The sequence below is a fragment of the Ovis aries genome, chromosome X, assembly GCF_016772045.2.
Source record: "Ovis aries strain OAR_USU_Benz2616 breed Rambouillet chromosome X, ARS-UI_Ramb_v3.0, whole genome shotgun sequence".
Classification (NCBI taxonomy): domain Eukaryota; kingdom Metazoa; phylum Chordata; class Mammalia; order Artiodactyla; family Bovidae; genus Ovis; species Ovis aries.
In genome coordinates this window covers 13,493,575-13,503,692 of record NC_056080.1, presented here as the reverse complement: position 1 = coordinate 13,503,692, position 10,118 = coordinate 13,493,575, and the positions used below count along the sequence as shown (strand labels likewise).

Below are 10,118 nucleotides of genomic sequence, written 5' to 3'. Positions count from 1 at the left end.
TGACCTTCCTACATACTTGCCCTGGCCCCAGCTAGTGCTTATTCTAATCTTTCCATCAAACATCTCCACCTGATAGCTTATCAAAGGGCGTGCCCGTGCTGTTTTCCTGGTAACTGATGAGCCACCTGACTTCAGTTCCCCTGTAGCTGCTAATCTGCCCCTTCCCTTAGTAGCGAAACCTCCTATCTCCATGTCCTGCCATCCTGCTACCTGTTACCTACAGCACGAATTGGGGTGTCGCTCCAGGACCTTGCTTCAGATGTGTAAGATCCCCCATCTATTAAACCATTGATGTCTCTATCACTGACTCTGGGGTCTTCGATCTTGAGGCTGGGCAAGTACAGGGCTTGGCAGGCCTATGGGGTGCAGCCCAGTGCCCAGCTTCTCCCACCTCCTTTGCTGGAAGCAGTTCCCTACATTGATAAGTTCTTTTTTTTAAAAAAGAAAAATATTACATAGTTATTTGACTGCTCCAGGTCTTAGTTGTGGCATGTGGGATCTAGTTCTCTGACCAGGGATCAGACCCGTGCCCCTTGCACTGGGAACTCGGAGTCTTAGCCACTGGACCAGCAAGAAAGTCTCCAGTGATATGTTCTGGTTTATATTACACCAAAACTTACTTTTAGCTCAGTCATAGTATAATAGGTCTGTATTTAGTTTTGCAAAGGTTTTTTGCAGGCCTTTTTGTCCTTCTCTGCATTCTCCAAAGATGTTAAGTTGTATTATCCTGTGCTGGATTTTTAAAATACGGAATTCTGAAAATCAAAGCTCTCTACAGTAGATTTTGATTTGTATTCAACAATCCTTTGGGGAGTTGATTTTCCGTTATCCTTTACACTTGGCTGTGGCTCAGTTATTCTCAGCGGGATGTGGCGGTGGTGGTTTTGCCCCCTGGGAGACATCTGGCAATACCTGGAGACATTTCTGGTTGTTCCAACTGGATAAGAGTGGGGCATTGGCATCGCACACCAAAGAATTATCTGGTCCAAAATGTCAGTAGTGCCGAGGCTGAGAAACCCTGATGCTCTAGATGGTTTTGCCTTCTTTACAAGATACTCTTAAGTTAACTCGTCATTTCGGTAGCCTTTTACAGCCATCTCAAACGTAGTGCTCAAATATAGTAAAGATAATCTCTTAAATAGTACAAAAGTCGAGCTTCTCACAGCCAGCTTTTCTGGTATGTAAAATGAAAAGTACAGTCATGTTTTAGGTGAAAAAATTAAGTTGAAAACAAGATCAAATAATGTTACATATTACTAGATACATCACTGGGCCAACATGGGTAAATGATCGCCTCTTCCAGAACAGCTGGAGAAAGAAACGTGAAAAGAACTCAAATGCTTGTGTTTATGTATTTTGATAGCTTGGCCAGGTAATCTAAGCTTGGTAAAGAAAACCGTGTGTGTTAGTATCTGTCCTTGCAAATGGAAACCACACAAGTCCACACAAGTTTGTGATGGTGTGGAGATACTACACTGAAATGGATACATTATATATTGTGCCTTGGGGTTGATTCTCATGTCTTACTCTTTCACAGAGTATAGGGAGATAGTTCTTACATAGGGAGTCATTCTAATTTGTCTGAGTGCTAGGAGAAACTCCCATAGTTTTGCATCAAGCATTTATTAAATAAGGTTGATTTAGTTGTCTCCTATAATTTTATCTGGGTTTGTCTTTTCCAATAGGTTGTAGAAATTTATAAAATCTAATATAGCCAAGAATGAAAGAGGACACTTCGAGTTTCTGCATCTGTTTTTCCCAGGTGAGGTATATTATACAAATCAACTTTACTTGTATTGGCCAGCTGATGCATGTTGAAGAGTTAGGGTTACAGGAGAAATTGTCCAGCAAGGGAAGATACTGATTGATAGAATCTTTGGATACCTCACCCGGAGTATAGGGCATCTTCATCCTTTTCATTGTGAGTCCTCCATGATTGACTAAGCCCACATTTTCGAGAAAGAAGCACCACCTTTCCTAACAATAGGAGGTAAAGATCAGAAATGTTACTAGGGGACTTTGTCTAGGATGAAGCTATTACAGCAAGTGGTCTAATACTTCCAGTCTGGAGAGGCATCCAAGCTGGGCCTTTTATTAAATACTGCTTTAGAGTAAATAGTCTTTTATAACTGGTCATATTTTAGATTTGGGCTTTATAGCCTCAGAATGAAGAGAATATTGAAGCGTTCCAGGGGCTGGTACTTCCCACGAAAAGCACAGAATGTAGTATTAGTACTTCTTTTTTATGAACTTCAAATAACTTGCTTCATCCCCATGGGATCTGAGAGGCTTGTTCTATCTTTCCAATCCTGCCTTTCAATAGAACGTGGTAAAAACTGGAATTGAGGGGTAAAAACATTTTGGACTTGAATCCTGTTTGTTAAACAACACTGAGGAATGTAGGTCTAGAAATATTGGGTGTTTCTGGTTCGAAGGAAATTTCTTTTGTTCATTTAACATTGCCATGAATGCCAGTGTATGCAGTCGCCAAATCACAGTTAGCTTAGAATCTACAAACTCAGTTCTCCGTAACAGGAGCACAGAGAGCTAGAAGGTTTAAAATAGATGTCATATGATACCAATTATAACTCGGTGAAATTTTGCAGTCCCAAGAACCTATACAGAGTGTAAGCCAAAATGGAGGACGGTTCTGTTTCCTATGGCTTTAAAAACATTTTTATTACAATGTTTGCTACTTTTTTTTTCTTCAAGCTTTTAATTAAAGTGTTCTTGGCGCTCCTAACCCATTTCTATATCGTCAAAGGAAATAGAAAAGAAGCGGCTAGGATAGCAGAAGAGATCTTTGGTGAAATTTCAGGTAAAAATACATGAATTTGTTCCCGATACTTTAAAAGAAACCTAGATAATTCATATGAATAGTATTTCTAGAAGACAAATTTTATTTATACTTTGAGTATTTTATTTATACTTTGGGTTATTTAAAAAAATTATTTAAAGTAGCAAAGGGTGTTGACTGCACCAATTTGTGAAAGATTTTCAGCTTTTCTGCAAGTTAGTAGTTTCATTAGCAGTTACTATTTAAGAAGTAAACAGAATAATGGCTTTCTAACAGTATTTTGAGAAACCTCGTTTCTACTAACAGCAAAATTACTTTATAGGATTATTTTCTTAAATATTTTAATCAAATGTTAACAATACATTCTGACAAAACTTTCCCCAGGAAATGGACTGACCAGTAAAGCAGCCATAGGTATGCTGTCATATATATAGATATAGATATAGATATGCTGTCATTTGCACTTTGAATTGCTTAGCCACTTGTCACTGTTAGGGGAAACCCTTTCACTGAATCCATTTATACCCAACACAGTGCAAAGCACAGCAAACATTATTACAATGTGAAATGCCAACCTTTGGGCAAAACATTTTAAAGTCTCATGCTTTGCAGAATTTAGTCTCTATTTCTTTCAAGAAATGATGCACCTTAATTGTAGGGAGATGCTGCAAAAGTAAATGAATCAGATATTGTTACTGCTGGGACTGCCACTTGATAAGAGGAGGATTTATTCATAAACAGAGTTCCTTATTTCCCTATGTATTTTTAGTGTTCGTAAGGGTTCCAGGGTTACCTCATTCTTTATCTAGTATCCATTTCATCTTGCATCCTGGATTCTCTTTTCAAAATAGACTTACGTTGTGTGATTCCAATACACTAGACAACTTTAAGGACTCTAGGGAACAGCAGCCCTATCCAAAGAGATAAGACCTCCAAAAACAAAGCCTCAGAATGCTTCAATTAACGGGGGAAAATGAGAAGAATCTCGAAGTTTCGGAAAGTGGCAGAAGCCTTGGAGTGTGGAAAGAGATTTCTTTTGGGGATTATATTTGTCATACATTTCAGGGAGGTATGTTGCTTTGACTTGGTTTTAAAAAAAAAAGCCTTAAAGTAACTTTAATTTCAAGTTAAACATAATCTGAAAAGCTATTTCCTAATTTAATTTGTAAATCGAGTCAGGGGCTGTCTAAAAGTTTCCATCACACAGTTTTGATGTTCTCATAGATACATCATCCTCACAGTTTAGGTAAAGTCGGACAGTCAGTATCAGCAAGAGCATGTTGAAAACAGTTTTTCTTGGTGCTCGTGTGCATTATTTCTGCCTTTGTGGTACTCAGTGAAGAACTCTCTTAAGAAAGGTTTATAATAATCAAAACCTGGAGCCGTAATACAATTTTCATAAATATAACTCATTCATTAGCTCAAATATATTTACTTGCTGAAGCTCCTAGGATGATATTCATTTAATTTGCAAATGGCATGGTGTTACAAAAGTCAGAAACATGTTTTTCGATGATCACTAACAAGAAGCAATGGATTGAATAGTGCCTGTTAATTTTGCAGTTTAATTTCCTTCCTTTATACATATATATGTGTGTGAGGATGGTATGTTTACTTCTACACATTGCACACATATATAATAGAGAGTATATCCAGATTTGGTAAAGCCTTTTATAATGATGTAGGTGGTTATATGTGAGAAACAGTGGTTTTTACATGATTCCAACAGTTTCTTTTTCTTTTGACACTGTTAATAGTCAGATACTATATATATTTAAAACTAGACATTTTAAAAACCAAGAACAAAATTTTGTCTGAGTGTTCAACTCACTCCAGAAATTGACTTCGCTGCTCGTTGGTCAGACAAATATTTGTTGGGAAAATATGTGACATTTAATCAGTAAGTCAGCTAATTGACTTACTAAAATCTCAGCCCAAGGTTACCTTTCTTGACTCCAGTAGCGTATTCTGTTTCTGTGAATTATCGTCAGGGCTATCAAAAACAAGGAGAGGCAGTAAAAACGTCAGCCAGAACAGAGTTGACCCTGCCATAGATCCTAGCACTTTCAGGTGCTGTACCTAGCACCACATCCCTCATTTAGTATCATTTTTTGGCTGTAAAATTTTTTGTAAAGTTTTTTTTTTTTAATATTCTGGAGTACATCATTCGATACTTTCTTTATGGTTTAAACTATTCTGTTTGTAAATAAGTGATCAGAATTGAGTTCAGGTATGGGGTTGGGTGGTGGTTTTTAGTTTTTTCAGGCTTCTTTGTGTAATTTGTCAATAATATGTATTTTGGAGTTCGAAACATTGTTGTTGACCCTTGATATTCTAATATCTCCAGCACCGGATGCCTCACCAGCCCCACCTTCAGCCCACAGATGTTTCTCTAGACACATTCTCTCTCCTGAGGGCTGTGTATGATTTTCCAACCTTTGCTAATTTGGTCAGAACTGAAGCTCTATATTTAGTACAATAACTTGGTCATCAAACTTGATAAAAAATAAAGTGTAGATCCAGGTTGATAATTTGTTATTCACAGCCCTTGGGCCAGACACGTTTCAGGATTCAGGCGTGCAGGGGATACTGAAAAGGATTACACAGTATGTATACTGGATATTACCACAGCATTCCCAGCAGAGCCTGGAGCTGCCTCCTGCAGTCAGAAGTTTCAATATTTCTATAGTGAAAGTATCAATATTCACACTAAGCGAAAATACAAATTAAAAATAATAGGTTGTTAAACCTGAGTCATGACCATGTTTTGCTGCCAGAGGATCTTGGATACAACTGGGGAAAGACTTGGTTTTCAGAATTTGGGGAATTTTACAGTTGCAGATAAGAGATAGTGGAATTACACCCTTGGAAAAAAGAATGAATTCTCTTCTAAGTGTTTTGCCTAAAATCAGTTGTCCTTGTTTTTCTAAATTCAGAGGACTGACTGACCTTGATTTGATGGCCACGCTTCTGCCTGACTCATCACCCTGCCTCCTTTTTCCTGTCCTTCCCACCTCACCGGTTTTTTTCCTGCCTTCAGTTCATTCTTGCCCGGCCCTCCACCTCATCTTGTTCAGTGTCGGTGCTTGTCTCCGCAAGCCTTGGCCCACCCATCCTCTGAGTGGTTATGTATCACAGTGCCTGCTGGCTGTCCCACGTTGAGACTGACAGTCCTCGGCAGGGCTCTGCCACCCAACCTGTCTTCTGCTCAACTCTCTTGACTCCTAATGGGTTCAAAGAAAGCTTCTTTTTGACTCACTACAGAACGATGTTCATTGACAGTAGTTCATCTCTTGACCAGAGCTGAGTGTTCAAGAGAGTGGGCATTTTAACTCAGTTGTATTATAATATTTTCGTTAACTGGGGGCATTTCTTATGTCTTTTCCAGTTACCTTCGTTACCCTTAAAATATTATTTAATTCTATTAGATTCTTATCTGTATCTTGATTCACATGCAAAATTCTCTTGAAATTTTCTTTTTTTGGTAAATGCTGTTGGAGAAGATATTCCTTTATATGATTTTGGAACTTGAATAGAAAGAATAAATATTGCTCTATGGGCACTAGAGATGATAACCAGTCAGGCAATTTTTAAAAAATAAATAAATAAACCAGTCGTCTCAAATACTTGTTGAAATTAGGAAGGGTAAAATTGCAAAAAATTAATAATTGATTTTTATCTTGAATACCTGGAACTTGGACAGCCATATTCTATCTGAACCCATTTTGTTCTTGAAATCTATGGTTTTGGACGTTGTCATGAAATTGTTATTACAAGAGCCTGAGAACCAGAGATATAAATCACATTCTGAGAAAAAGTCAAAGGGGGGAATGAAAAAAGTACTTGAACATTTTCCATACACCTCATCAGGAACAAGTAAACATATTGGTAAAGTAAACTTATCTTCAAAATGTGCCCGCAGCCCTGTGACACAGGAAGCCTGCCAAATAACTAAAAATAGACTGCCTCAGAAGCGAAGGGCTGATTCCTACTTCAGCATTCATTTATTTGGAGAGCTTAGATGCATATTTCCTGAAAGGAATGGAAAAACTCTCTAGCTGCCAAATAACTTCTATCCTCAATTTCTCACAATTAGCTCCAATTTGCAAAACAAGAATGATAAGACCAAGAGACTGTGTTGGGAGTTAGAAGAGAAAAACAGAAGAGCCCACCATAGCAGAGTTTCTGGAAGAGGGTTTTTTGTGAATACTCTTCAAAGTCCTTTGAAGCAAGTGATGGGAAACAGAGTGACTGGGAAGGTGACTTCCCTGAGAATGGCTTTATTTCCAGTTGGGAAACCGAAATGACTTCCACACTGAAGGCAATCCACTTGATTTATTTCATGTGATTTACAGAGAGAAGAGGCATACAGCAAAGCGTTCCCCACGAGTCAATCTACCAGAAGGATGAGCAGGGTGGAAAAAGCACTAGCTCTTAAAACCAAAAGAGGGTGTGTTCTCAATTCTCAAAACCTTGAATTTCAGTCCTGTTTCTGTCACTTAACCAGAAATAAGATCTGAGGTGGAGCAAAGTGTTTGTTGTACGTTTGGACTGTTCCCTCCTGTCTTGAGAGCCTAGGGATGGAGTGTCCAGGAGGAAGCAAGTTTAGATAAGTTGGAGCCAGGAAGGAGGGGAGCCTGGCATTTCACTGTAAAGCTGGAAGTCTGTTTAGGCAGGTGACTCACCAAAGTGCCCCTGTGCTCCTCAACTGGGAGTAAGAGAACTGGAGAGTGGTGAGCAGACAAGCCCAGAATCACTGTTCTTTTCCTCCAAGGATCGCAAGGTGGCTTGCAGGCTTGCCTCGGCCTTGCCAGCCTGGCAGGGGAGGTGGGGGTGCAGGGACGGCGAGTTGCGGGCATCAGAAGATGCAGTATGGACAGGGGACAGGAGGAGAGGTGGCCAAGGCCAGTATGTAGGCCAGGGGCCTAGGAGGGAGCCCCAGTGTGGAGAGCTAGCATGGGAACCAGGAGTGAGACCCGTCATTGAGGCCCAGTGGGCAAGACTGGCCTCCTTCCAGGCCCCTGGGAAGGTGGGTCCCCATCCCCCTCGCCTCTCCCCACTTCCATGGTACCAGAGGAGCTGGCATGTCAAGAAGGAAGTGGGGACCTGTGTGAGAACGTGTTGCCCTTCTTGGGCGGAGAGACGGCCACCTCTTGGCGAGTGTGGGCAGAGGAGTGGAGATGACAGTTTAAATCGGATGGAGCGGTAGACGGGTGGTTTTGAAATCGCTTTCTGGCAGTAGGATATAAATACAGATAAATGCACAAACCATGGTGCTTTTGACTCCAAACACCCCAGGTGAGTCTGGCCCCTTTTGTACTTTGTGGAGATGGGATCATGCGGCATATCCTTTTCTGTGTTTGGCTACTTCATCAGTGTGACATTTTGAGAGATTGGTCCAGGCTGTGTGTGTGGTGTGAGGGGCCTGATGAGTAAGAGAAAGTTACTAGAAATAGGATGAAGTCATGGTTAAGATGCCTGCTTCCTAGCAGGAAAGGGAACATGAAGTCTGCTTGGAGGCAGGTTTTAGATAAGGCCATTTCATGTTGCTATTCTAAGTTAATATTGCTAGAATTATTCTCATAATAGCAAGTTGCCATTTAAATCTTGGTTTTAAGCAAATACTTAAGAGTGCCTTCAGGTGACTCGGGTTGACTGGTTATTGTTAGGACACAAGAATAACCAAGCCACGGCTGTGGGTTTGCTTTTTACATTGACCAGGGCACTGAGTTGCCATCCATAGGGGAAGACCACCCTGCCAACCCCAGTGGTTGTCCATCTCTGAGTGCAATGAGGTGAGGGCGATACGTCTTATATTGAATGAGATGGAGATGTAGTCAAAGAAAACCAAGGCTGACTATGGAGGATTCTTTGCATACATTATCTCATTATTCCCAGCTTATGCAAATGATCAGTATCCAAAGAGATTTAAAAATCCACTCATTAGCTTAACTGACTCAAGAACAAGCGGAGATAAAAACATAATATATTTTCAGGTTAAATTTTCAGTCTGTTTTTCTTATTAGAAAAAGCATTCTACATATCAGGAATATGTAATTCACCAGTGATTAGATAGATGAGATAGATATAAATAGATACAGTTTTTATTTTGGAACTAAAGTACAAAGAATTCCCACTTCTCTCTGCCCAGTCTACATTCACATTTACCCAACTGTCCTGTTAATAATCCTTGATATAGATATATATCTGCAGAGAAATAGAGCACCAGATGGGTCACCAAATCCCACATTCAGCCCATAGATATTTCTGTAAGCACTATCTTTTCATATATTGAGAATATTTCACATTTTCATATCAGTTGCTCTAATTGCTCCAATTTCAATATTACCCTTTAGAGCCCACTCTAGTGGATCCAATCCAGGCAGCCATATTGTCTTTAGATGTCATGTCCCATCAGCCTCCTTCAGTCTGGTTACAGGCCAGTTATTTTTGAGAATGTCCCTCAGTTTGAGTTGGTTCTCGGTGTCCTCATAATTAGACACAGGCTATGCGTTTTGAGTAGGAATGTTCCAAGTGGCGCTGTGTTCTTTTCACTGTGTTCCCTCCCGTAGTACATGATGTGGCTTGTCGCATTGCCTCAGATGGCGCACTGTGCCAGTTGGTTCCACCACTTCTCAGGTTAACTTTGATCTCCCCAGGCAGGGTGGTGCCTACAATTTTGTTCAACTGTACACCTACCCTTGTTCCCTTGATAACTATAATTATTCTGTGGGGAGAACATTTAAGGCCAATTTTATGATTTCTCCTACGTATCTCAAGTTGGTGTTCTACTATGAGGAAGAGCTTTCTCTTCTCCCTATTAATATATTTATATCAGTGAGGGCTTAGAGATTCCCATTTTTGCTTGGGTATAATCATGACTTATTTTCATGCTCAAGTCGTCCTGTATTTGGCCAGTGGAATCCTCTTCAAGGCACTTTCTCTACTTTTTGACATTCCCAATCATTCATTGAGCACTTACTTTCTGACAAGATATTTGTAGCCCATCTTATATCTTTCCTGGCTTGGCCTTGGAATCAGCCATTTCTCCAAGGAGTCCTGGTTAGGTTTCTTCACAACACAGACAGTGCTAATCTGTCTGTCTGTCAAGATACATCTGTATATATCTAACTATGACGTAAAGTAAAGTGAAGTTGCTCAGTCGTGTCCAACTCTTTGCAACCCCATGGACTGTAGCCTACCAGGCTCCTCCATCCATGGGGTTTTCCAGGCAAGAATACTGGAGTGGGTTGCCATTTCCTTCTCCAGTATCTAACTACAGGTATAGATATATTGGTATATCTGTAGAGAAACAGAGAAC

The 10,118-nt window shown here is 40.1% G+C and overlaps 1 protein-coding gene across 13 annotated transcripts in view; it reads left to right on the top strand.

Moving 5' to 3' along the window:
* ASB11 (ankyrin repeat and SOCS box containing 11) overlaps nucleotides 1-10,118 on the top strand; it is a 32,446-nt gene that overhangs the window by 878 nt on the left and 21,450 nt on the right. For 4 of the 13 annotated variants that reach the window (XM_012106253.4, XM_060407517.1, XM_060407518.1 and 1 more), the window contains exons 2-3: nucleotides 1,686-1,762; nucleotides 2,713-2,818. The exons of 1 other annotated variant lie outside the window; for it this stretch is intronic. In XM_012106253.4, the coding sequence (XP_011961643.1) occupies nucleotides 1,721-1,762; nucleotides 2,713-2,818 (148 nt within the window). In that variant the 5' untranslated portion in view covers nucleotides 1,686-1,720. Of the gene's footprint in view, nucleotides 1-133; nucleotides 264-1,685; nucleotides 1,763-2,622; nucleotides 2,819-3,672; nucleotides 3,867-7,982; nucleotides 8,096-10,118 lie in introns of those variants that run through there. 8 more of the 13 variants (XM_027963638.2, XM_027963639.2, XM_004021924.5 and 5 more) reach the window with 5 other exon arrangements.